General features: G+C 37.2%; 2 protein-coding genes across 5 annotated transcripts in view; both read left to right on the top strand.

Moving 5' to 3' along the window:
* LOC128535317 (cytochrome c oxidase subunit 7A2, mitochondrial) overlaps positions 1 to 5,178 on the top strand; it is a 5,309-nt gene extending 131 nt beyond the window's left edge. Inside the window, exons 2-4 of the mRNA XM_053509192.1 lie at positions 587 to 676; positions 4,740 to 4,824; positions 4,974 to 5,178. Coding sequence (XP_053365167.1) covers positions 587 to 676; positions 4,740 to 4,824; positions 4,974 to 5,032 — 234 coding nt within the window. The 3' untranslated portion in view covers positions 5,033 to 5,178. The remainder of the gene's footprint in view (positions 1 to 586; positions 677 to 4,739; positions 4,825 to 4,973) is intronic.
* A 600-nt stretch (positions 5,179 to 5,778) lies between these two features.
* The window catches only part of col12a1a (collagen, type XII, alpha 1a), a 51,336-nt gene continuing 29,612 nt past the window's right edge, over positions 5,779 to 27,502 (top strand). Inside the window, exons 1-23 of one of the 4 annotated variants that reach the window (XM_053509221.1) lie at positions 5,779 to 5,922; positions 7,682 to 7,787; positions 10,827 to 10,943; positions 11,031 to 11,171; positions 11,327 to 11,380; positions 12,198 to 12,461; positions 12,619 to 12,783; positions 12,914 to 13,087; positions 13,193 to 13,483; positions 13,587 to 14,189; positions 14,613 to 14,891; positions 15,016 to 15,288; positions 15,440 to 15,709; positions 20,351 to 20,620; positions 21,918 to 22,184; positions 22,590 to 22,782; positions 22,926 to 23,050; positions 24,876 to 25,025; positions 25,111 to 25,230; positions 25,377 to 25,541; positions 25,691 to 25,837; positions 26,240 to 26,382; positions 27,167 to 27,296. In XM_053509221.1, the coding sequence (XP_053365196.1) occupies positions 7,721 to 7,787; positions 10,827 to 10,943; positions 11,031 to 11,171; positions 11,327 to 11,380; positions 12,198 to 12,461; positions 12,619 to 12,783; positions 12,914 to 13,087; positions 13,193 to 13,483; positions 13,587 to 14,189; positions 14,613 to 14,891; positions 15,016 to 15,288; positions 15,440 to 15,709; positions 20,351 to 20,620; positions 21,918 to 22,184; positions 22,590 to 22,782; positions 22,926 to 23,050; positions 24,876 to 25,025; positions 25,111 to 25,230; positions 25,377 to 25,541; positions 25,691 to 25,837; positions 26,240 to 26,382; positions 27,167 to 27,296 (4,408 nt within the window). In that variant the 5' untranslated portion in view covers positions 5,779 to 5,922; positions 7,682 to 7,720. The remainder of the gene's footprint in view (positions 5,923 to 7,681; positions 7,788 to 10,826; positions 10,944 to 11,030; positions 11,172 to 11,326; positions 11,381 to 12,197; positions 12,462 to 12,618; positions 12,784 to 12,913; positions 13,088 to 13,192; positions 13,484 to 13,586; positions 14,190 to 14,612; positions 14,892 to 15,015; positions 15,289 to 15,439; positions 15,710 to 20,350; positions 20,621 to 21,917; positions 22,185 to 22,589; positions 22,783 to 22,925; positions 23,051 to 24,875; positions 25,026 to 25,110; positions 25,231 to 25,376; positions 25,542 to 25,690; positions 25,838 to 26,239; positions 26,383 to 27,166; positions 27,297 to 27,502) is intronic. The other 3 variants (XM_053509220.1, XM_053509222.1, XM_053509223.1) reach the window with 3 other exon arrangements.

Consider the following 27,502-nt stretch of genomic DNA (forward strand, 5'->3'; position numbering starts at 1 on the left):
CGTTTATAGTGTTATTTTAGTTTTTAGTCGATCTGGCTAGTCTGACATAAACTTACAGAACTGGGAATTTTCTACAGCTTCAGTGCTAAAATTCCCTGGCTAACTAGCTAATGTTGACTTGAGTTTGTAGTTCAATCTGGGCTTAAATACTACTACTGCTACTACTGATAATAATAATAATAATAATTAATAAATAAATAATATTTTATAATTTAATAATAATGCTACAATGTTATTAATGTTGTGCATGTATGTAGGTTATAGCCATATAGAGTTTTTAAATAAAAAATGAGTAAGCAAAGCAGTTGTGCAATATAAATTTAAATATGTGGTCTTTACCTGGTTACAATGACAGCTTTGTCATTGTAACTTTTCGAAGTTATCACACTTATTAACTAGTCAGGAATTAATTCTCACTAGCAGCAGACAAAAAGCAGTCCTTAACATGTGTGTTTGTGAAAAAATTGTGTGACATCAGCCATTTAAACCGATTTTGTGTGATCTTCGTGATGTCTTTGACAAATGATTTTACTCAAATAATCTATCACCTCTATAAAACTGAGTCATTATTCGTGTTGCTTCTTAGGCTCTGAGGCAGGTGGCTGCTCGTCCGTTTTCTAACACTGCTGGCAGGCAGGTTGAAAACAAAGTCGCTGCCAAGCAGAAAATCTTTCAGGTGAGTGTTATTGGTCAAGATGAGACTTGCTTTTGGACAGGGAGGCTCGTTGACTCTACAACTATCCCTGTTGATGAAAGTAATTTGTTCAAACAGATGTTGCATACGTTTATTATTCCTGAAAAGTAATTATTTTAAATTGGTCATTGCCAGATGTGTGCCTCTTAATCATAATTACTCTTACTTATAATATATAAATAACATAACATATATCTTAATATACATTGTGCGTGTGTAATATATATATATATATATATATATATATATATATATATATATATATATATTTATATATAATATTATATTTATATATATATATATAAAGCTTTCCTGTATGAAAACTGACAACTGTGTTGTATGGCAGGAGTAAGGCGAGAAACCTACCACTGAGCCACCAGTGCCCCATATTGCATTTCATGCTTAAACATTATCGTATTAGTTGTGAAATCGATTTAAGCACAGACATGCATTTATAAGCTTTATTTAAAAGGTGTGATCAGTCATGCATTAACGTACTCAGTGGAGATTATTCATTCAAATACTTCTGGGAAAGTTTTTCCCCCCGCCCAGTAGCACAGAGTGAGAAATGATTAGAAAGAATTGGTTATGATGCGATGAGAAGTAAAAACTTTAACTTGATTTTTTTCTTTGGAGACAAATGACTTATAATTATTTTATCATATACTATTTTATCCCTTTGCCAAAACAGAAATCTCAAAGAAACATCTCAGTGAGAAATTCAAATGTCACTGAGATTACGTGTTACTGAGAAACAGGGTTTACTGGTTCTCCACTACCTCAACTCATCAGAGAGAGTATCCTCAACACCAGTGTTATGTTATCTTATGTCGCACTGTCACTTTGTTGCTCTTGTTTGCACATTTGCACGTGCACTTTATGTTGTCTGTAAAAAAAAAACAAAAAAAAAACATAGTCTTCCTCTCTGGGTTAGCTAGTTAGTTTTTGTTAATTTATGTTATCAGGTCAATCTGTCTTGTCTCCGCTAGCCAGCTAACTAGGCCTCTTAGTTAGCCAGTTTAGTTTTCCTAATAATTTATGTTGTAAATTTATGTTGGATGTAGCACCTGGTTCCTGGAGGAACATTGTTTCGTTTCACTGTGTTGTTGTTGTTGGTCTTTCGGCTGCTCCCGGCAAAGGGTTGCCACAGCGAAATACCCAGTCCACACTACGCCTTGGCACAGGTTTTACGCCGGATGCCCTTCCTGACGCAACCTTCCCATTTTATCCGGCTTGGGAACGGCACTGTGTACTAACTGTTTATGGTTGAAGTGACAATAAAGCCTACTTGAACTTGAAATGATTTAGCTTGCTCAAATCAGCTGACTGCATGTAGTAGCTCCAGAAAGTTTTATAGTTATCTTTATATGTACATATATAGTTATTGTCTATTTGATTATGTTATTAATTTATATTGTTAGTTTGATTTTCATAAAGTACAGTCCTGCTGCTTAATGACAAATGAATGACATCCACTATAGGAATTTTAATTATAGATTACGGCTCTACTCCAGTGTTTCATCAGCCCTTACTTCTGCCTTTTTATGCGCTGTCGCTATTGACGTGTCGGAGTCTGATCCAGTAGCTATGAGCTCGGCCTAATGTACCCATTTTCACCATAGATAATGCTGGTTACTGGTACGCTCGATGAGGAACACCTGTAACACGCTTACAAAATGGTTGGAAAAGTTGCCTACAGTTGTTGTGTGTAGTATACGCAATACCATATAGTATTTATTCATTGTTGTGGTGCAGTGTGCGATTGGATTCACTCGATACACTTCACTCTAGTTTTGGACACAAATGATCGTCCCATTCGAAGGAATGACATTGGCTGAGAAACCTTTTGAAAGTTTTTGCTTTCATCTGATGCATTTCACTATTGCATTGATTGACTCCACACTTGATTGCTTCTTACCATTGAATTTGGTGTTTTGTGATACGGTGGTGCAGTGGCTTGTGGTGCACTTGGTGTTCTGGTGCTGTCCTGTCATTATGCGCATTGGCTTAATTCAGTGATTTGTGCTACATTGGCTTTTCTGTGAGATCAGATCAAACCAGACAGGCAAGCCTTTGCTCCCCATAGGCATAAATGATCTATGGGTGATAGTGATGCGCGGGTCGGGTATTTTTCCAACCCGCAGGTCCTGCTTTTATGAAATTATTCGGCCCGCCCCGCAACACTGTGTCTATTTTTACAACCTGCCCCGCCCCGCACCCGCAACCATTAAATAGACATACTAGGCATTGTAATTCAAATGAAAACAGCCTTTATTTTAGCCTTAAAGTGCTTGGAAACATCGCCCTGTAAACTGGCAACAACATATGATTATGAATATAAATGATAAATCAGGTCATATTAATAACACGATGATACACATTTTAAACATTTACAAAGCAGCGTTTGTAATCTAGGCTAAACAATTTTTTATTTTAGATTTGTATAGGGCAGGCCTACAGTTTACAGCCTATGCTAAATAACCACTGACATTTTTTTTCATTTATCACACGAAAATGTTCATTTAGTGTTTTTTACATTTGCTGTGCAAAAAAAGAATGCTAAAACATTAGATTTAGCAGCCTGACCTTTTTTTCTCTTAATGATGTAAAACCTCAATTTCTCCCGTGCCTCGTCTTCCATCTTCATTTTTATTTCTTTGTTTCGTTGTGACTGGCAGCGATAGCTGCTTGGCGCTTTCGTGACGTGACGTAACCTTATTAAAGAACTTAATAAAATATGAAAATAGATATTCCCAAATATTTCATATAGGCTATAGGGAATTGCACGCAACATACATGGATTTTTTTTATTTAATTTTGTTTTTAATGACCCGCCCCGCAAATACCGACCCGCGGGGTCCGCGGGTTACCAGAAGACCCGCGCATCACTAATGGGTGACCATGATCGTGTCACCAGTTTACTGGTATGTGATAAATTATCAGTGCTAATGTGTTTGTTTTATGATGTTAAATGTTATGGCTGATGCATGTATGTTGGTACCTGTGGCAATTACCTCAAAATGATTTTAACAATTCCCAGTGTCAGCTGTGCCATAACTGTTATCTCTGTGATGTTCCCCTGTGCCTCCAGTGACCAACCTGATAAAGCTTTTTTCGATATTTAGAAAATTTTATAAAGAAAATGGTGTACTTGTGTGGTTCTGGTCAGGGATTTTGATTAAGCGATGCTTGTGAGTTGAATGCAGATGTTATCAAGACAGAACATTCAACTGAGCATTGTAAAAGAATGTTCACTTGTTAGCAGACCAATTGAGACCCAAGTCTCAACTGGTCTGCTGACAAGTGTGCATTTTTTTTTTTATGGTGTGCACCATTTTCTTGCATGCAATTCATCATTCTGTGCTTTTGTAGATTAGTTATTACATGTAGTGCAAGACATTGTTTCATTATTAACTGTTACTAGTAACGTTTACTTTTTCGACTGATTTTTGTATGTGTTTTTTCTTTCTGTAGGGCATCAGATAAGTACAATATATACAGTAGATGTGTAATTTGCTTGTAGGGGGTTTGTATGTAGAACGGGCTGAATCTACTAATCACTGCATGTGAAGTGTTGCTCAAAATGAAAAGATTAAATGACTGAAAGCTTTATTTACTGCTCTGTGATTGCAGTAGTGTCATTTTAGATGCTGACACACCCTGCCTTCCTTAGTCCAGAGCAAAAATGGATGGGTTTAGCTATCAAATGTAAGTGTAAAAGTTATACATTTCCACTCATACATGATGCAGAGAATTACGATTAAATGAAACTAGTGCTGACAGAGTTCTGTGCCACCAATATATATGGATTTATGGGACATTACAGGAGATGAGTGTAAGTATTCAGTAATTGTTAGGTGCCAAAAATAAAAGCGGTATAGGATCAACATCTTCGTCTAGTGTCTGTGATTATAGCATTTTTATAAAGAAGCTTCTCATTGCCTGCATGCCACCATGTGTGCACACACAGGACTATGCTTATTAAGTCTGCATTAAAGAACATACCATTGCAGTGTGAGATCATCAACACCCTTTGGTTTTCTAGGAGGACAATGATTTGCCTGTTCACTTGAAGGGAGGTCCCAAGGATGCCCTTCTGTTCTCAGCAACAATGGCCCTCACAGTCTTTGGTGAGTTTTGAATTATTAACCGATTATCACAGTTTCTAATTATAGGCCTGTGTCCTTTGAAGATACCTTGAAGAAGAGATATGATCTCTGCAAATTTTCATTTAGTGAACGAAAGAATGAATGAATTATGAAGCATTTTCTCTTTGCAGGAACTGGATACGTTATCTACGAGTTGTTTAAAGCAGCAATGCCCAATAAGAAGGAATAAAGAAGATCCTTCATCCGGGTGTTAAATGGCTCTTATCCAGTTGTGAAGATTTGTTGTTGTTGGTTTTTATTTTTGTGTACACAGGATCAATATTTATTCACTGTTGTGTGGATACCTAATATGTAATAAACTATTGTTCTGCAAAAGTGTGTTTAATGTCTCAAATGGATATTTAATTATGCATTAATTATCAGAGCTTAGTCAAAATTATTTTACTGTATAAAACAATATGGACCGTATATTTGCATATTGAATAAAACAAATGAATAAAAAACTTCCATAAACACTCCTCTAGAGGAGACCCTACTTACTGTAACTGCAAATGCAGTTTCAATACAAACTTCAACACAGCAGAGATGATTAGCATGGGTATGTAAAGTTTGTAATCTCGAAGAGTTTGGTTTCTTAACGAATAAAAGTTTAATATGTAACACTTCTAGAAAGCGAATTTAAAAACGAGATGGGCCTTAAAGAGCGCACTGTTTTTTATCTTTCATAGGCTATCAAGCGTACTGTGTAATAGCCGGGGGCGTTATGTGGTTTAGGACGCAGTCCACGTTTGTGAAACAGAAGCCGAGGCAATAAAAGCCCCCTTAGCTCCCTTGCTCCATATTTCAGTAAGTCTTGCGTGTCTGAAAGCCCTTAAAAGTGGGGGGTGCCATTCTTCAAGCCTTTCGTAAGGGTCCACGGGTGGAAAAAGTCGGCTGGGAACAACCCCTCGGTATTAAGTAGCAGGTTGTGCTCTTACACACCCTCCCCCTCGAAAAGAGGCTTCTTCCCTTAAAGAGGTTGTGGTGCGCGAGATCGCGCACCAGCCGGACTGAAGCGACACAGCGCGAGCGAGCGAGCACGCGCTCATTGCTCCTCCAAACTCAGCTTCGCATCACCAGGTCAGAGACATCAGCTTTAATTGTTTATTATTACCTTTAAATTAACTGTCTCTCTCGTCTTTTTTTCTTTCTTTTTTTTTTTTTTTAAAGTTCGTTCTCACAATACCTCATACATTGTCCCGGTCAAAGTAATTACCATGTAAAAAAAAATTATACAATTAATTTTAAATCTTCGACATTTGCGCTTATTTATATGAATATTTATAGTTTGTAAATTATAGTTGATTTAAAGGTAACTGATTGAAGGACCAGTGTTTTTGTTCTTTCGTTACGTTTTTTCCTGTGCTAGACCATTTATCTGTAATGAGAAATCAGAACTTGGTGAATATTTGTCTAGGATTCAATCAATATTTTATGCTAATCTGTATTTTTAATCCAGCGTGTAGTACAGGTCAGTTCAGGTCAGTGAGGTTTATTAACTTCAATAGACGTGAACATTTTGTGCTTTTGGGTCCACTAGAGGGCGTTCAGGAGCTGCGAGAAAACGCAAAGCTTGCGCGCCTTTTTAATGCATTTAGACTCCGGGTGTACAGATTTTGTATTCATTTATTTTACAACAGCAAATGAAAATATATATGTCTAAGTATATAAATGAGTAAAAAAAATCTATGTTTGCTGGCTTTACGTGAATCTATAAAAACACAACAGCCAGATTTCTTTTGTCTCCTTTTAAAACATTAATGAGTTTTATACAGATTAGAACTCGATATTGTAAGTACTGTATTGTTAAAAAAAGTTCTTTTGGATGGATAAATAAAAGGAGAGGGATGTGTAATAGCCTAATTTGCCTAATTTATTAGATAATATGTAACATATTTATTTATACAGCATGTGTTTTAAACTCACCTAATAGCTCTAGTATTTACCTGAAAGGCAGTACATCCTAATAGTATGAATTAAGCAGCCATGTTTAGTTATTTCTATGCATTTATTATTAGAAAATAATAGTTATGACCTGTGTTTAAACTGGTGGAGTTCGGCGCAGCAGACTGTCTCCACCCTTGGTTGAGTTCTGGTGCTGTGATTTGGTGGAAATTTAAATCACAGCAAGGAATAAATGGTAACAATTATGCTCTAAAAATTTAGACTTCTTTATAGACGATGTCTCTTTCCCTTCAGACAAAGCAATAGGTAATTTCTGTAGCAAAATATGTTTGTCATTAAAGCAAACTGTTTATTAAAAAAAATATATATATATATATCATTTTTTTTATTCTAATTTGTTTTCGTCCAAAGATGAATTTTCATGCTTATTGATATTATTTTATTGTAAAATAAATACAAACTGTAAAACTTTGGCTGCTTAATTTTCTTAACAATAATTTTAAAAATATTTAATCACATTTCCAGTATATGCACTATGTTTTGGGAACAACTTATGATGATGGATAAATTAAACACTACTGCTCCCACATTGTTGGCACCCATGTAAGGAGGGACTTCTAAATCCCAGTGTAATGCATGCCAATGATTATTTTTTTTCCATCTGGCCCTCAGTAGGAAAAAGTGGTGTGACTCCTGCTGCTTATTTCCACTCATAGCTGTCATGGATGGTAGTCTGCTTTTTTATTTATAAATGTTTTCCCTCTGAACACTCTTTTCATATATTTCCTCTTTGGAAATAGCTTGTTCTTGTGCAAGTCCCTGAATCAACAGCAAATGCAGCCCCAGGATGTCAATATCTTTTTTTTTTCCTTTCCATGAAGTGTATTAATATAATTTTTTTCCTCTAAGCTGAATAGGAATCTTGTCTTTGCAGATTAATTCATGTGCTGCTGACCCCCTTAACAAAAAAAAAATGAAGAGAAGGTTGTTGTGGGCCGCTTTTGCCCTCCTAGCAATACTAAATGTAGCGGAGGCTCAAGGTATGGTTATCCTATCACTGCATTCTCTCTCTTTCTTCAATTTTTTCATGTTTTCCCATTTTTTCTCTTCTGTTCCTCAATTCTAATGTTTTTTTTTATTTCCACATTTCAAAAGCCCCGCTCTCTCCTTTTTTTATTTCTTGATATTTTTAACAAAAAACTTTCATGTGCTGTATTATTGATGTATCTATACATAAATAAATTATATCCAAGGCCTGACTTTGATTAGCTTCAGATTACAGACCTATATAAAATTACATTTCTCTCCCCCTCTTTTCATTATTTTTCTTTCTGTTTTTATAATACCTGCAGCTCAAGTTTAGTTACATAAATTAAACAATAGCCAAAAAATCAACTGGCTACAGTCTGATGTAGGTAAATGTTACACATCTGTATATAAACCAAAAGCATTGATTTGGTACTTGTCAGGCCACCAGTGGTTTTAAAGAAATTCCATACACATGAGATCATCAGTTTGGTCAGACAAATAATCTCCACTTACAAGTCAATTCCTGTCTAATGAGTTACTGGAATGGTCTGCTTTTACAATTCAAAAGGTTTTTATTTCACAAAAATTTGGAAAGATGAAAAAAAAAAACTAATAAAAATGGTATCTAAATATTTAACTGTGGACATCTGTAATTATTCTATGAAGTGAAAATGTTTATTTATAACACAATCAGTTACATGTACTGTAGTACGAAGTGTTTGCTATTTAATTTGGAGTTGTTTTATCTAAGCATCTATGTGTAATGTAAGTTGCCATATTATATCATTTATGTGTACAGAAACTAGGGGAATTATAACATTATTTTTTTTTTGGGGGGATGCTAAAATTAAAGGTATATATTACGTTCAGTAACAGCATCAAATATCTTATTTGATATATCTACTGACACAGAATGGAAAGATGTATAAGTAAAAGGCTAAATTAGTCCCCAGAGTGCACAGACAAAGAGTCTTTTTATACTTTTGTGGCAGTTTTTAAAATCGCTGAGTTGCAATCCATATGGAAAGTTAATTTGCAGTAACGTTTAATGTCAGCACATGTTGCGAAATTACTTTGGCATCTGGCCGACTTCTCAGGAACTCTGGCTTCTTTTCCAAGCTGCCTGGCAACGGTGCAAGCCCAAAAGAACAGCGTGCCGGGTAGAGGTTATTGCCACAGACCAGACGTTCCCAAAGGAATGGCAGCGGTGTGCTACTGACGGGACTCCTTTTCCGTTTAGATTGCGGAAAGTTCACTTAGATTCATCATTATATGCTGACAGCTATTAAAGCTCAATGAACCCCTTTCCCTCAAGTACGTCAGCTGTCGTGGTTTAGATTGGAGTGTTATGTTTTTGATACCTCATGCAAGAATGCTCAGCTTGATTTCTGAGAATGAGTGAAGACTCATGGGTTGGAGATGAGGCCTGTTCGGACACGAGGGAAATCTCCTCAGGCCTCTTGAGGTTGAGACGCCAGGTTGGTGAGCCACCTTTCCAGCAGCCTCCATGATCTCAAGTTTGTTGCTTAGGTTGTGTTTTGTTGTTGTCTGCCTGTGCACTTGATGTTTTGTGAGCTCTGGCTTTTCCCACCATATATTTTAGAATGATATTCTGGGATTCCATGTGTCAACTGCCCACCTTTCAATGCATGCTCCTATTCTGCTATCAAACACAGTCCCTTCTGTTGTCTTTGCATGGAACTCAGAATATCCTCTTCATGGAGAGGTAACCATTACCTAATGAAATAAGCACTGACACAGGATAAAGCTGACCTTGTCCCAAATTAAGTAATTGACCAAAAACATATTTAACGCCCTGTAGCTTTTTCTTCGACATCACACGTATCGTATTATGCTTCCATTTAGTGTCATAGAATAGATTATTTCTTTACTCGTTTCTTTATTCACACAGGATGTTATGTCGAAAAAGACTAACATAAGCATGTCTAGCTCCCATACAGATGTTATCTTGGATGTTAGACTGCTGGTATACATCTGTTAAAATACTTTCCTTTGGAAAATGCTAGCATAAACCACATGTAAATCTCCTCTGTGGAAGAATGTCATTTTGAAATATATTATGGTCTCTGTATGTGTGGTCCCTCATGTACATGGAAACTTTTGTCCAAATCATCCTCCACTGTTCCTCAACAACTTTCTCACATACATGAGCGTGACTCCGTCACACGAGTAGTGCTTTCACTTTTTTCTCTTTTTCTTTTGTTTAATTAGCCATCACTTTATATCATAGATTAGCAGGTTATTATTTTCATTTATTTTCCATGATGTACACTTTCCTCTGTACTCTCCATGTGAGCATTTAGGCATTGTCTCCTCACTTCATGCTGTCTTTTGTATAAGTTGCTCGATGAAAAGGAAGTACACAATAGTCTCTCACGACAAATTGTGTATTCTTTTTAATGGTTTGCAATGGATGACATACTGGATTGACGCACTGTATGTTAATGTTTATATCAGCCTTGCTGAGATATGTATATATACAATCACTGTATATATAACATATACGGTTCTAATTTCTGAAAGAGCCCCTTGTCTTGAATGAACAACCTGAATTCCATTGTATAATCAATATCTTGAATGATAGTGATGCGTTCTTATGAGTTGGATTATAATATACTGGTGGATAAAGGGGCATGCCTGGTAGTGATTGCATACAGCATGTACTGAATGGTCCACTCAATGTCTGCACTGGGGTCTGGTGAATGAACTGTTTAGAATGTAAAAGTGTGTTTAGGCTTCCTGCTTGAAATGCTGACCAAAGGTTTCTAGGTTGGGCAACTCAAGCAAAAGCCATTTTGCACAAAAATGGCTTCTTTCACCTTTTCTTTTGTCGTCATGTTGCCTTTTTGTCACCAACACTACTGTCAGTTTTGTCGGCCTGCCCAACAGTAAACGAATCAACTTCAGCCTTGAAGTGTTTGTTGTTGGAGTTGTTGAGATTCTTCATTTACATATTAATTATCTAAAACTTGCATATATTTAACAGGTTGCTTGAATTTTGTACTAACATATAACACTTATGTTTGCAGTGGAGCCTCCCTCTGACTTGAAATTTAAAATCTTAAATGAAAACACAGTGCTAATGTCATGGAAAAGGTCATTGTCTCAAATACAAAGCTACAGGATACAAGTAGCATCTGACATAGGTAAGTGATCAGTCGTCCATCTAGAGTGATAGGCCATTTGTTTGCATGTACTACTTTCAATTTATTTCTTTTGGTCGCTTTTTCCAGATGATTTGAAAGACTTCACTCTTCCTGCTAGTGCCACAAGCACTGATATTACAAACCTTACACCAGACGTAGATTATTCTGTTTCAATCAGTGCCTTTGATGGTGTAGATGAGAGCATTCCTATATTTGGCCAATTAACAAGTAAGTTCAGTCAGATACAATTTTTGTTATAATATGTGCTTAAAAATGGCAAATAATACCGATGGAAAATTGTGGCAGAGAATTATTCTTTTAAAATTATTTCAGAATAGCTGTGTGATTTTATTACTAAAAACTGTCTTTATTTTCTGTTTCAGTTCAGTCCAGTAACATGAGTGTGACTGCAAGGAAACCAGCTATGGAGACCATTAGTAAGTTTGTCTATATTCATGATAAACAACTACCAAAACTTTTTTCATTCCAACTGAGCAGATTCCATTGGAGGTTTTTCCGCTGAAGAAACACTACTTTTAAATTCATCCTTGGAATATCTTGTCCAATTTCCATCTGCTTTTGGTGCTTTTACTTATCATTTTTAAGGACTTTAGCTGGTTTTGAATGTACGTAATTTGTATTTTTATTAGAACCATGGCTACATGCAAAGGTTTTTTTTTTTTTTTTTACTTTTTTCCCTAATGGATGTAGAAGTGTGAGATCATTTAAATCTAACCAGTGCATGAAGGTTGAGGTTTTTTGGCTTTGATCCATATGTCTTTTTGCCTTATAAAATTTCAATACTTTAATTAGGACTTTTAATATTTTTACTGTCATAGACATGTGGCTTACAAAGAGCCCAAAGGATTGACATCAGCATTCTTACCAATGACTCATACAGATTTTTTTCAATAGGACCATTCATAAAACTCTACATCACATATCCGGTTGGATTTATAATAATCAAATAGAGAGTTTGAAGTTGTTGCTAAAACAAAAGCTCATTTGGGATAAACATACGTTTATGGATTTGTTGTCATTTTCCAGGAAGTACACATTACGGCATAGTTATTTGCTCACATATTGGTAATTCCACACCTCCCGTGACCCCCAGAGTTTTAAATCATACATACCTTATGAGTTTTAAATCATACATACCTAATATATATATATATAATTATTTATTATTATTATTATTATTATTCTTTTTATATAGTGTACTGTACAATAATGTATGTACTCTACCTCCTCCAGAGTGCTCAATAAGTGCAATAGCAGATCTTGTTTTCCTGGTTGACGGCTCCTGGAGTGTTGGAAGGGAAAACTTCAAACACATCCGGAGTTTCATTGGCGCTGTGGCGGGAGCCTTTGACATCGGAGAAGACAAGACCAGAGTAGCTGTTGTGCAGTACAGCACAGACACCAGAACGGAATTCAACCTTAACCAGTATTTTAGACGTGCAGAACTCCTTCAGGCCATCAGAAACCTGCCCTACAAAGGGGGTAACACCATGACAGGTGTGTTACTGAGAAAGACCCATGCCATTGTTAAAGTATATAGAACAAAAATTATAACATGGCATAAAATGTAACAGATGCAATTCTGGATGGAGTTCTTTCATAATGCACTTCTCTTAAACATGTATATGAGCAAATATCTTAATTTTTATACCAGGTGAAGCTATTGACTTTCTGGTAAAAAACACTTTCACTGAAGAGGCTGGAGCCAGGAAAAGTTTCCCCAAAGTGGCCATCATTATCACAGATGGAAAATCACAAGACCCTGTTGATGAATATGCCAGAAGATTACGGAACATTGGAGTTGAAGTTTTTCTCTTGGGTATGTCTCATGCTTTATAACTTTAAAAGGATATTATGTTGATTATAAAGCTGTTCTTTAAATAAAAATACGTGAAATGTTACATAATCCATTGATTTAGATTTCATGTAGTTCATTGTTTACTGTTCAGGAATCAAAGGTGCAGATGAAGATGAAATTAGAACAATAGCATCCACCCCTCACAGCACACATGTGTACAGTGTTTTGGACTTTGACTTAATTAAAGAAGTGCAGCAGCAGATTATCACACAGGTGTGCCTTGGTGTGGAAGACCAGCTTAGCTCCCTTGCAAGTGGAGATGACGGTATGACTTAGCATAACAAAGTAGTTTTACTGTATACATTAGTCACGTTTATATTCATAGGATACATCTTTTACACCCCCATGTTTTTATTATATATTTCTGTAGTTGTTGAACCAGCCTCAAACCTTCAAGTGACAGAGATCTCCTCTAAATCCATGAGAGTGACCTGGGATGCGTCTCCAGGTCATATCACAGGATACAAGTTGCAGCTCATACCTATGCTTGCAGGCAGCAAGAGACAGGAGATGTACACAGGACCAGCCCAGACCTCAGTAAATGTTAGGGACCTGTCCCCTGAAACAGAATATGAGATCAGTTTATTTGCTCTTAAAGGCTTTACACCAAGTGAGCCAGTGATGGCAATGGAGAAGACCCAGCCTGTCAAAGTGTCAGTAGGTAAGATCAACCCGTACCACATATTAACCTTCTACTAAGAAAAAGTCATTATTCCATCGTTAAAGTCCTTCTCTGCATTCTAAAATATTTTTGTTTTTCACAGACTGCTCGCTAGATGTTAACATTCAAGCCGACATTGTCCTGCTTGTTGATGGTTCATACAGCATAGGACTGGCTAACTTTGCTAAAGTGAGATCCTTTCTTGAGGTGCTGGTAAATTCCTTTGACATAGGTCCCAACAAAGTGCAGATAAGCTTGGTACAGTACAGCAGGGATCCTCACACCGAGTTTGCGCTGAATAAACATCATGACCTTTCTGCTGTGGTGAAAGCCATTCGCACATTCCCCTACCGTGGAGGGTCCACCAACACTGGCAAGGCTATGACGTATGTCAGAGAGAAGATATTTGTGTCAAGTCGTGGTGCCCGTGAAAGTGTTCCACGAGTCATGGTGCTCATTACTGATGGCAAGTCCTCTGACTCCTTTAAAGACCCTGCTACCAACCTAAGGAATGTAGATGTGGAGATCTTTGCTGTGGGAGTTAAGGATGCAGTGCGATCAGAGTTGGAGGCTATTGCCAACCTCCCTGCTGAGAATCATGTATTTGAGGTGGAGGACTTTGATGCCTTTGAGAGGATCTCTAAAGAGCTGACACAGTCCATCTGCCTCAGAATTGAGCAGGAGCTCCTAAACATCAAGAAGAAAAGTAAGGAAACATTACTTTTGACCAGTGTAATCAGTGGTTTTATATTGAATTAGAAGGATAAGGGCAAACCATGATTCATTATAATTTTGGAAATTTCTTATTTTGTCCAGCTGTCCATACTGTCTATTTGTTTATTCGTTTAATTAACTAGAGCATGGGTTAAATACCTAAAAACTATGGGTCTAGATCCAATAGTACCCTTAGAAAATGTTATCACTTTTTAATAAAATATGTACACATTTCGCTCAGAGTCCTTCATTTTAACCTTTAGCTGTATATTGGTGTTATTTATAATTCCTAAATATTAAGCCTAAAATCAATAATGTAGGAGAGAATAAATATTTAATCCATTTTAAAGTGATCTATTTTTTTTTTATGTAACTCGAGTTAATTTGACTAATGACGCTGTAACTTTCTTTCAAGGTTTGCTTCCACCAAAGTCCCTAACATTCTCTGAGGTGACATCCAGGAGTTTTAGGGTTACTTGGGTCTCTGAAACCACAGATGTTCTGTCTTTTCTGCTGCGTTTCCGGCCAGCCGCTGATGTTGCAGGTGACTACATCTCTATGGCTGTGCCTGGTGACACTACCACTGCCATTCTGCCTTATCTTACACCGCTCACCACCTATGAGGTTGATGTCATTGCCCAGTATGAAAAAGGAGACAGCTTTCCATTAACGGGAGAAGAGACCACTTTAGAGGGTATGGACTGATATTCATGTTACAGTAAATGTAATATAGAACACTTTGAAATAGTTTTTATTCAATGTTACAACTCTGGCACGTGTTCGTCTAACTAAGTGATTCACACTTTTGTCAAACCCAGAAGTAGGAGCAGTCCGCAACCTCAGAGTAACACAAGAGACCACAGACAGTTTCAGAGTTTCATGGGGGGCAGCTCCAGGTGCGGTTGTGCGATACAGACTGGTCTATGAGCCCATCAGTGGTGGAGAGAGACTGGAGGCAGAGACTGAAGGTACCCAGACTACCATTGTACTACAGGAACTATTTCCTCTCACCACCTACCGTGTGACTGTTAAAGCAGAATATGCTACTGGCATGGGGCCCCCCATGGATACTCACGGTACCACCAAAGAAGGTCAGCACTGTTTTGGTTCTGTAACAACCATGACATTTGATGCAGCCATGCATATTTTAATATGGCATGAAATTAAATAAAATTTTCTTATACAGTCCTATAAAATTCTTAAGTATTGCTGTTTTAAAGAACATTACTGATCTTCTTTTAGTTAAGGGTTCACCACGGAATTTGAGGGTCTTTGATGAGACAGAGTCCACCATGAAGCTCTCTTGGCAAGCTGCTCCTGGGAATGTGCTTGAGTACCACATAGCTTATAAGCCTGAAGGTGGCGAGAAGAATGAGATTTCTGTTAAAGGAGACTCCACAACTGCTACACTCAAGAACCTGTTGGCAGACACGGAATACGAGATTTTTGTTAGTGCTCGCTACTCATCTGGCTTGGGAGCTCCACTCCTGGGAAAAGGCACCACACTGGAAGGTAACCTGATTGACATCTGCTTTACTGTCTTGAATTGTTTGTCATTGGATGTTGGACAAAGCATCTAATAATTAGCACTGGGGATCAGATGAAGATCTTCTATAGCAACTGCATTCAGCCATGCTAAAGCCATTAAAATGCCAAAAGTGGTTGTGACCATGGCTTCCTCTTAATGTAAAGGACATATTCTTTCCATTCTATTTTGTTATTGACTGAATATAGTCTTGAATATTATAACAATACCTCAAATAAAACATGGGTATCTTGCACCTGTCCAACTAGGAAATATATAGGAGAAAGTCCCATACAGTCCCACATAGTGAGAATGTTCTCTTAGATGCACTTCTTTTGTTTCAGCATGTTGCAACAGCTCCTATTTTAGACACATTTACAACTTCCCTTGTGAAACTTGCTTTGTTTATTTCTGCTTGGGAAGTTACAAATGAATGATTCAGACAGAAATAACAAATAGGGACATCTGTTTCTGCTATATAGCAGCAGTCCATGGCATTAAGTTATGGTCAGGGTCAAGCAAGGTCTGTTGCTGGTCATCTTGTAACAACAGCTCTTCTGTTTGAGGCCACAGCATAGTGTCAACCCTTGATTTGTCATGTCTGACTCAGCTGAAGTGATGGAGACTCTGACACTAAGGGCTTCCCTGCATGCCCCCCTGGGTTGCTACCTAGTGGGATTTCACACAGACCTGATTGTGTTCTGCAGTGCATATGGTGAAAGGGTAAAAAGTGTGCGGGTGTTGCCGGTGTTGGGTTACAGACAGATGTTCATGTAGTCAGGTTGTCATTAGGAGGTCTGGTCCTAGCTGGAGATGTGTACAACAGGGAAAAGAAAGATAGATTCCACATTGGAGTAATACTGTATTCCCATGGTGCAGGTAGTAGCTTTCATAGTGAATGTTCTGATGTATTCTTTGTTCAAATCTTAATTATGTTAAGTAGAGGTTGGTTACTAAATAAAAGAATAAATAAAAATTAATATAAAATGTTATTTGGTTAAGCAGTTCATCTGCACTTTTTTGTAAAAACCATTGTCATGGTTTATTAAAGTCTTTATGGCTATTTGGGAAGTATAAAACATTATTACCACCTGTAAAGTTACTAGCATAAGCTCTAGCCCTGCGGGTGCTCTCAAGCTGAAGCTCAGATAAGAAGAAACATTTAGGTCCATTTAAACGTGTTAAATTTCACACTTTGGCAAAGATTACATCCTTTAATGTAAAACACCATTGTTTTTTTCTACCACCCTTTACATCTTTAACAATGCAAAAAAGTAGGCTACAGTGGTTAGTTTTCAATCCTTAAGTTGGCCAAATAAAGTTTTTTTGTTGTTGTTGTTTTTTTGCCTCAGGTGGCAAATTGTTGGCTAATTCTTACACTAGTAAAACAGTGATGCACTGCATAAATACCATTTATATGCACATTATTATTTTACTGGAATCAGATACATATTTTGAGTGTTTTCATCACTCGGTATTGCTAGTTTGTGAGAAATCATCAATCAAGCATCTTTTTTACTATGGATGAATTATACTGTAACTGGCACTCTTAAATTGCCTGTAGTATGTAGTATGTGTAGTACGCCCATTCAGTATGGGTTTGTGTGTGTGCGCACGCACTTGTGTGCCCTGCAATGGATCAGTACCCTGTTCAGGGTGTAACTTGCCTCGCGCCCAATGCCTCAAGGCTGTATTTCCTGCGACCCTGTATGGGATAAGCAGTACAGCAAATGACTGAATGGATTTTATTGCTCAGGGAAGTCATTGCTGGGATGCAACACAAAGTCTCAAATTAAATGTAGCTTAAAAAGTAAAAGACTTAAGGAAATGGTTAAAGAAAGCTTGAAAGAAGCCCTAGATTTGGACCAGCTCCTTTAATAAAATTCCTGGAAATCAAAGAATTCTGTCAGAACCCTTTTCCCCATCATTATAAAAAATGAAAGAAACAAATGTCTCCCTATAAGGATGACTATGACTATTTCACTTTTCTCCTCTTTTATCACTGCTGGTGTAATGGAACTTTGAGACAGTTTCTTCTGTCTTTGCTTTGCGCTTAATATTTTCACCAGCTTCTCTGCCAGAACACATTTCAGCAGTTACTTGTGCACTGCGGTTTCTGCTGAGTCGGTATTGTAAGCCTCCCACGCAGACTGGGTTAGAAGATTAATTTCTCTCTGATGATACATGCTCTCTAGGCTAAGCTCTATTAGCTCTATGTCACTGTAGCAAACACAGCGTTCTTTGTGTTAGATGCCATAAACTTTCTGGAAGCCTCTGTAGGAGGAAAAAAGACATTCAGTACAATTAGGTAGAGCTCCTGAGAGAAGCCCTGGGCTGAGTCTGGGTGTGAGGAGAATTCCCTATGCCTCGGTCCCCTGTGGATAACACATATCATTAGCTAGTTTTAAAGGACCATTTGGCCCAACTGACTGCTGTTACAAATGAATACTGTTACCAATTGGCGGTAGTTAAAAAGAAAAAAAAACGGGGGACGAAAAGCCAAACCTGAATGCCTTCAGGCTTGTCTGATAATGTATTAAATGTAATGTGAAAGATTGCCAAGGCATTTGGAAGTAGTTATTCAATAGAAGTAAAGCTTGCTCAGTCGTCTGAATGACCCGTTCAAATGTTTGGCTTGAGTTCAGCATGTTTGTGTTTGCAAACATTATTTTATAAGTTACAGTTGAAGCTTTTTTTTATTTTATTTTTTAATTTTAATCTATGCTAACATATAATGGATTTATTTGGAAGATTATATGTTATTATAATTGAATAAAACCTGGTCAGTGCTTTTATTGACTAACAGTAAGTAATTTGGGTATTTTTCCTTTTTTAAATAAATTAATTGGAATTTTGGGATGCGATTTTATTATGTAGACTTGCTAATGGGAAATGTGTATGAGTTCAGAGAATGTTTTACCTCTTACTCACAGCCCTCTGCTTGGATTAAAATAATGTTCTGACAATTAAAACAATTCAAACCAAACTGACATGAGTTAGTATGTCCAATAGTGTTTTGATCAGCATGGGGATGTTGTTCTCTAAAATCTGGAAGTTCTGTGTGCAATTAGGATGTTGTTATGGGAATCTGGGGTTCATCAGTGCTCATTTGAAATGTTGGATTTGTGGACTACACTAGCAGAATTTTCCAGCTGATCCAGATCTCTTGGCAGGCTTGTGAATGCATTGGTTATTTGACTGGTTTGTTAGAACTTATGTCTTTTAGAAATAAGCTGTGTGACGTCAAGGACCTTCTGCGTTAAATGTCATGCTGTGTTGTAATTGGTTCTCATAAATCATGGTGGGAAAACGTCTTATCTGTTTGTTGGGGAAGTGTGTGCTCAGTTAAAAGGTGAAAGGAAACAAATGGTCCAAGTGGAACTTCTAACTGGTCACTTCAACTTATCCAAAAGGAAGAATCTCTTTCTGATTTTTCTGATGTTTTGATCTGGCATTAAAAGCAGTTTGGGTTTTTGATAATGTGTTACCTGGTATGATGAATGATTGTTTTAAAGTATTTGTGTTAACGATGCTTTGATTATTAATTTGATTTTGAATGCTTTGTAACAAAATCAGTAAAATACCAATGTGGTTCTGCTGTGCGTAACCTCTTCACTCATGCACACTAGTCTTTAGATTGTTGATGGGCAAAAAAAACAAAAACAAAAAAAAACAGCTGTCTGCAGGAGTCATTATTATGTGCTCTATCAGAATGTCAGAATGCTGGGATGGGAGACCTTCTTTGGACCAAGACACTTTAGCCTCTTCTTTTGACATAGCACATTATATTTTATGATAAAAGCCAGGAATTCCCAAACTGTGCTTTTTGTCAATTCATTACCCCCCACACTAGGATTATAGCTCATAGTAAACCTAACCACCTAGTAAGCGAAATCAGTCACAAACCTCAAACTGAATAGCCACATGCTGAGGGTTTTGCCCACTAAGTGCAAAGCAGGAAACTGGGTGTCTCAGTTTTATTATTTGAACCCTTAGAGTCTTTTACTTATGTCAATAAATTCCCCATATGGAATCACACATTCTCAAATGCAGTTAATTGAATCACCAAGTGGGCAGCAAGCAAACGAGTGTCAGTAGGGGGTTAAGAGGGAGACAGGTAGCCACCCTGTGGTCAGAATGTTACACAGGAAACCACATACAGCCAAATATTCAGTGGCAACCAGTCAACACTACTCTCAATCACTCCCGATTTCTCTTTCTTCTCTTTCTTTGTTCTAGTAAGAAAGTGGGAAAAAAGGTGGGGGTATAATGGGAAAACAGATTATTGTCTGTGTTTTATGGATTGAATTTCTTGTTAGAATGGAAAATAACACTGAGCATGGAACACGAAAGGACCATGTGGCAGGCACAGTAATTAGTTTTGCAGAGCTTTCTTTGGGTGTAATTTAATATTATATTGTAAAAATGACAGTGGGTTAAGCAGGACTGGTTTAGATTTAATGATGTTTGCGTGTAGCTTCAACATCAATTTACCACATTGCTATAATCTTTATGTGGCATATAAAGTAACCTGGATAAGAACGTGTCCTCCTTAGAACAAGATAAAGCTCGTTGCTTTACAGCTCTATTTCTGTATGTTCTACTGACCTATTTTTTCTTTTTCCCAGTTCTTGGATCTCCCAAAGACTTGGTCACGAAGGATGTCACTGAGTCCAGTTTTGCTGTCCTCTGGACAGCAGCATCTGGCAATGTTCGGCATTACCGGGTCACCTGGAAATCCTTGTTCTCCGAAGAGGCTGGGGAGAAAACAGTGCCTGGTGATGTCACCAGCACCGTGCTTGAAGGGCTGACACCAGAGACACGCTACAAGGTTTCTGTCTATGCCGCCTACGGCCTTGGAGAAGGAGAGCCGCTGGTGGGAGAGGAAACCACAGATGGTAAGTTCATTCCCACCAACATAATGCATCCAGCAGAGAAACAGCACATGCTTTCTCTTACCCCTAGTCGAAGAGGGGCCCCTCATTCTAAGCTTACCTCAGGAGATGCAAAGAAATGCAATCTTACATTACTGAATGGCCAGACTAAAGAGTATGCAACTGTGAGTTCATTGCCCAATGCAGACTGCGACATATTTTAAAAACCTTATGTTTCTGTATGAACGTTTGGTGCAAACAAACTTATATAAACGTATATAAAACAAAAAGATATATAAAAATAGGACTGAGTAGGGTATTATTGACAAAGGATTTATGATTTATAAGGAACTTCAATCTGGTCTTCCAGTGTGCTGTGGAAAAAGTGAGCATGACTTATGATTTCCTCCACAAGTTCAAGAATAACGTCATTGTTGCTTGTGCGGCTGCTCCTTCTGAATTTCCAGTGACATACCCACTTTGTTCATTCATGTGTGTGACCTTTTTATTATATGAAAGTGTGAACTACTGATGTATTGTGTCATACCTACTCGTTGTCTTCATCGGGATGAAGAACTTGATGAATAAGATCCACCAGGCTTACCTCACTTATAAGGCTAAAATAAGGAAAGCATGTACAGGGAATGTGAACCTTATTTAAAGGAATGTAAATCTTTTTCACAGGAGAATGTTTAGATGGTGAAACTGTTTTTGCCCTTTGTGTTTATTGAAGTTCACAAATGTGACAGGTGACATTAAAGTAAAAACCATGACTGACTATATTTTAATAATTCTGTGTTTCATGTCCATGGTTAGCCATTTCCCCGTTTTAATATTCAGCGTCTTTTCAGTAACCTATTGTGTCTGTTTTGGTCAGCCCTTGTTCAGAGAAACTTGGAAGTTGTATTTTCCACCTATAAAACTCCCACTTTGGAAAAACATTCAGTGTCTAAAAGTATTCTGTGAATAATTTAGGGCCTTGACAAGTCATTCGGCTTTTTTCCTGCACCAGAAACCTGGAGACACTGTATGGAAAGAGAACATTGTGGTCAGACTGAGAATGCTCAGGTTTGGCTTAATGCATCTGTTCTTACTGGATTGTCTTCTTACTGGCTGAATGGCGGGTATTTTGGCAGATGGTTTTTCACCAGAAATACATTTTTGTTTTCCAGGGTGTTTTTTTATTTCCTGCACCTGAGGATGAAATCTGTCTTTGTTATAAAAATGCTGCCATGTACCTGACTGGATATTAAAGTTATGGCTATAAAATAGTTTTGGTAATTATGTAATTATTATATATTACTTTTGATTTCTCCTTCAGTCTCAGCTGCAGCAAGAGCCATAGTTGTAAATGAGGAGACAGAGAAGAGCATGCGGGCAACTTGGCAGCCAGCACCAGGCAATGTTGTTAATTACAGAGTGATGTACAAGCCTCGTGAGGGAGACCGGCCAATGGTCACCAAAACTTCTGGTAGCACGACAACCATTGTTCTGCGGCGCTTACAGCCCATTACAATGTATGACATCAGAGTGGTTCCTGTCTACAAACATGGAGATGGAATAGCAAGGGAAGGATCAGGAACCACATGTAGGTTTGCGAATCCTTGAATACTGGGTTAAGTGATTTTGTCATGTACCTATGTTGCTGGAAATTTTTGAGATGTAAAAGAAAATAATTTTATTAATTAATTAATTAATTTATTTATTCATTTATTTTTATCCTTCAATTTTTATTCCACAACAGCAGAACTGTTTTTGTTACAGATATTAACATCTCTATCAGTCATTATTTATTAGTAATTGTCAATATACACACAATTTATTAAAAAAAAAAAATTAAAAACAAACTATCTGAATGGTATTTATAAGATCTAATTGATAAGTGGTATTAGAGTCTAGTAAGTAAGTATGTATTTGACATTAATATTAATATATATCAAGCCACCCATTTCATTGTGTGGTCACCTCATTTTGCGTCCCATCTTTGTTTCAGTGTCACCATACAAATCTCCAAGAAATTTACAAACATCTGAGCCCACTAAGACCAGTTTCAGAGTATCCTGGGACCATGCACCTGGAGAGGTAAAGGGCTATAAGGTGACTTTCCACCCTACTGGTGATGAGGTAGACTTGGGGCAGCTTACTGTTGGACCTTTTGACAACACAGTGGTTCTGGAAGAGCTAAGGTAAGTGCTTAAATCTCTATATCATTCCTCTTATCCTAGAGCGATTAAACATTGTGGTATCTATGGATCATTCATTGATCATTTTCCTTATTTATTGCTTAAAAGAGTTAAAATGTGTGGGTGCCTTCTACTTTTCACAACAGAGCTGGCACTAAGTACACTGTGAGTGTGTTTGGTGTTTTTGATGGCGGAGAGAGTATGCCTTTGGCTGGGGAAGAAAAGACCACTCTGTCTGATGATCCTGCTCTTCCTCCCATTGATGCTCCAGGTAGTGTGACCTCCTGAGCCACTCGAATTAGGCATAATCGTTAGAGGCAGCATGAATCTTGACTTTAGTCACGCAGCATTTGCATGTCGATCTAAAAAAAAAATATATTAGTTGAGTGATAGTCGTATCTGGACAGATTACACAACATTTTTTGTCTGGAACGGCAAAGTCATTCTCCTCAGAATGCAGCATTTAGACAGAGGAGCAAATGTGCATGCCTTTTGCCCTGACTAACAGTTTCACTAATTAGAGAATTCAATGACTATTCCACATGGTTAGATAATATCAGATGGCTTTTTGTGTATGAGAGGATATGACAAAGCCTTGCCTGCTCACATATCAGTCTAAACACAGTCTAATGTTTGTTTAAGAAGAAATCAGATGTGTGCAGTGGATAGCTTTGAGACTGATGACCTGAGTGTAGAATGTAGCTCCTAATTGGGAGCAGATCCAGTGACATGAGCTATTGCAGTGAGCTCAAAGATCTGGAGAGAAAGATAAGATTAAGGCATATTCTTTGGACTTACACTTTATATATATTATTATGTATGCCACAGAGGTCATGGCCAAATAATAATAATAATAGAAATGTGTTAAGTGTAAGTCTAGAGACAAAACCATTGAATGCATATATTTGAGGTAAGTCAATACTCTACATTATGCTTTTCAAAGCGATATAATTTGTAAAGACTTAGATTTAGTGATTCACACAAGATAATCACTCTTTTAGTAACAGACACGGCCCAAAAGAAACAGGAACAGGATAGTTTTTTTATATGCCTATTGGTGCTGTATTTTGCTCTTGAACAGATTTTGTGGCATTTAAATTATGTGCTGTCAGAAGAAGATGAAAGCAGGACATGTGTTTGCACACGCTAAAATTCCTGAGTAACCTTAAAACACTCAAGGGAGTTCATATATTCCTGGATTGCTCAAATGCCAAAATCTTAATATTTAATTAAATCAGAACTAGTTCCTTTAAGCGTTTTAGGTAATTACATAACATATAACTTAAAATATGTAACTACTTGTTGATAGCGTTGCAATTATAATTAATACATTTAAAAACACATTTAATGTGTCCTGCATTTGTTACAGTTTCTGCTGTTGATGCAGTATGTATCGTTTTCTAAAGGCAGAACATCTGTTTTTTAATTTAATAGCCTTTGATTATTTTCTTTATTTATAACAGGAAAGCTACAACAGACAATACAAAAAAACATGACGTGTGCAAAATCTCAGGAAGCCTTTTAAACTTCTTAAAAACACTTTGAAATATTAGTCCTCCCTATCCCCTGGCTATGGCCTTTCGCCAAGATTATGAAAAGAAATTGTTTCATTGTGGTTTCAGTGTGAGCTTGTTTTGTTTTTAAGCTCCATGCAGCCTTGTTTTTCCTGAGCAGGGAAAGTCACGTGCCAGTGGAACAACGTTCAGGTGTCTTTAAACAAGGAGAAATAAGGCGCAGAACGGGGAACTCTTGAACTCTTGAAGATCACAACCTTTTGCTGCTCACGATGGACTCCGCAAAATCCCTTTAATAAAAATCTCATAATTTACAATGTTATGTGTCGTGTTTTTATATATAAAATCTTAAATATTGTATCATGACTTTATAATGTAAAGAAGATATTATTAATAAATACCATTTTTTATTGCTGGTCTCGCCTCTTTTGGTGTCCAAAACTTCTTTAGTGTTGTGTTTTTTTTTTCCTCCCCCATCACAACATTTACTTCCTTATAGGTGGCTTCTAATTCTATTCACTTTGCAGAAATGACAGCACGTCTGTATAGTAACACTATTTTTTTTATTTTTTGCTTGGTCAGATGTAATGTGCAAAACAACTGCACAGGCTGATATTGTCCTATTGGTTGATGGCTCCTGGAGTATCGGACGTCTGAATTTCAAGACCATTAGAGCATTCATTGCTCGCATGGTGGGTGTTTTTGACATCGGCCCAGATCGTGTCCAGATTGGTAAGGGCATCTGTTGTCAAACTGCATATTTGGGTGTGTACCGAGAGACATTTGTTTGTGAGATAATGTTTATTATTGTGCACAGGTTTGGCCCAGTATAGTGGAGATCCAAAGACTGAGTGGCACCTGAATGCACATAGAACAAGAGATGCACTCCTGGAGGCTGTGGCCAACTTGCCTTACAAAGGAGGAAACACTATGACAGGTATATATATATATATACTTATAAAATGCTTGTGATTATCATTAAATTTATTAATTTAACAGAGCTAATAGGATATGTTAGCTTTATATAGGCTAAGCTTAGGCTTAACTACCGTAAATATGCCTAATGTTTTCCATTTTCTCCAGGTCTTGCCTTGAATTACATCCTGCAGAACAATTTCAAAGCTAATGTTGGCATGCGTCCAAACTCCCGTAAAATTGGAGTCCTCATCACTGACGGCAAATCTCAGGATGACATTATTGTCAACTCGCAAAATTTGCGCGACAGTGGCGTTGAGCTTTATGCTATTGGTGAGGAAACCTTTCTTAATAATCATCTGTTTTATCTTAGTATTTCATGTTGGCTCTAATTTGTATATTAATTATGTACTGGTCTAGTTAAAAAAAAAAAAAACTAAAAAAAAAACCTAAACTGGTGTTCTTGACACTCTGGTGTGCAGGTGTGAAAAATGCTGATGAGAATGAGTTGCGCTCCATCGCCACTGATCCTGATGAAATCCATATGTACAATGTGATGGACTTCTCTTTTCTGTTGGACATTGTTGACGATCTGACAAATAACCTGTGTTCAAGTGTCAAAGGGCCAGGTAACTTAAAATTTGGATTATAAACATTGTACAGTATGTAGAAAGCATCTGAATTGGTGACTGGGGTGACTGAATCGACCCTTTTATGTGATTGTGTGAAATGGTATTTTATCCAGCTGTAGAAATAGTAAAGGAAATAGGGGAAATCTGGCAAACATACACATTTATCATATGGATAGCACATACTTTCTCTCCTGCTAGAAATACGTAACTTAAGCATCATGTAAAACAGATACAATTTTACAATAACATGTTTATTTTAATTTTTGTCAAAAATCTGTCTTATAAAATTAGCTTTCTCATATTGAATTTGAACAAAAAATCTTGGTAGACAGCTCATTTTTATCTGTACATAGAGATTAAAGTGTTTAAATGTCAAAGTGTCGTCATGATGCCTTTCAGGAGGACCACCAGGAGCACCTACTGACCTGGTGACCTCTGAGGTGACCTACTCCTCATTCCGTGCCACCTGGAATGGGCCTGAGGCTCCTGTTGAAAAGTACCGTGTTGAGTACTTCCCTGTCGCTGGAGGAAAAACACGACAGGTAACACAGTTATCTCCACAAAGTTTAGCCTGAGAATTGAAAGAAATCTAAAAGACTTTTCAAAAACATTCTTTACCTCAAAATAGTTTGGCTAGTCATGATTGGAATCAGTGCGAAGAGACAAACAAAAGCATTTTGGATCCTACACACTCATTTTGAGTTCAGCCCCTTAATGGGGTGTAATGAAGCATGAACAACTCCATTAGAAAAATTTACAAGGGAAAGCTGGGAATTCCCAAATTATATTTTATGTGTTGCAGGCTGTAGTACTTTCTCTCCTCAAATGGGCAAACCTTTTGTGGCTGCCTTTCTATGTTGAATGCCAGATAAAAGAAAAGTTTATCTTAAAGCCCTTAGTTTCCTTTAGTTCATAAATAGTAAGTGTCATGCCATTAGGTTTGGGATATAGATAGTCATAAATGGTACAGTATGTGGAATTCTTGAGGGTCTCCATTTTCCATGTTCGTTTTTATTGCACAGAACATTTGTACTTTCTTAGAAAAAGGAAATTAGTCAACACCAACTGTACACACATTATCTGGCTCTTGTACTCACAGACCACTGGATCTGCACTCTAAAATGTTACAAAATTAACCTTCAATTATTTTTGCAAATCTCACCTCTATGTTATACATAACAGCATTCAACTTTTATTTTTAAGTATTGTCTTTTATGCAACATTTATCATTCTTTTGGACTTGTCATGTCACATTCTTGCCTAATGACTTTCAAGTACAACTTTTATAAATTATTTTTTTCTCTCTTTGGTGTCCCCCTGTCTTAGTTGTTTGTGGATGGTGAAATGAATACTGTGGTGCTGGAAGGTCTCAATCCACTGACTGAATACTCTGTGAATGTTTATGCTGTGGTTGGAGAAGAGAGCAGTGAGCCCCTGAGTGGCAAAGAAACCACATGTAAGAGCCAACTTCACTTCTATCATAAATGGTTTCTTGAAATAAATCAAGCCAAAGCCTCCACTAAAATGTTTATTCCTTTTTATAAAAATGCATCTAAGACATTTTATATTCTGAGTATTGCAGTTTATTTAATGTATTAGGCTCTGTCATTATCCTTGTTGGGTTAAACACTTAAATTGGAATTATTGGAGGCTTTGGCTTTG

Source organism: Clarias gariepinus, chromosome 13, assembly GCF_024256425.1.
Source record: "Clarias gariepinus isolate MV-2021 ecotype Netherlands chromosome 13, CGAR_prim_01v2, whole genome shotgun sequence".
Classification (NCBI taxonomy): Eukaryota; Metazoa; Chordata; class Actinopteri; order Siluriformes; family Clariidae; genus Clarias; species Clarias gariepinus.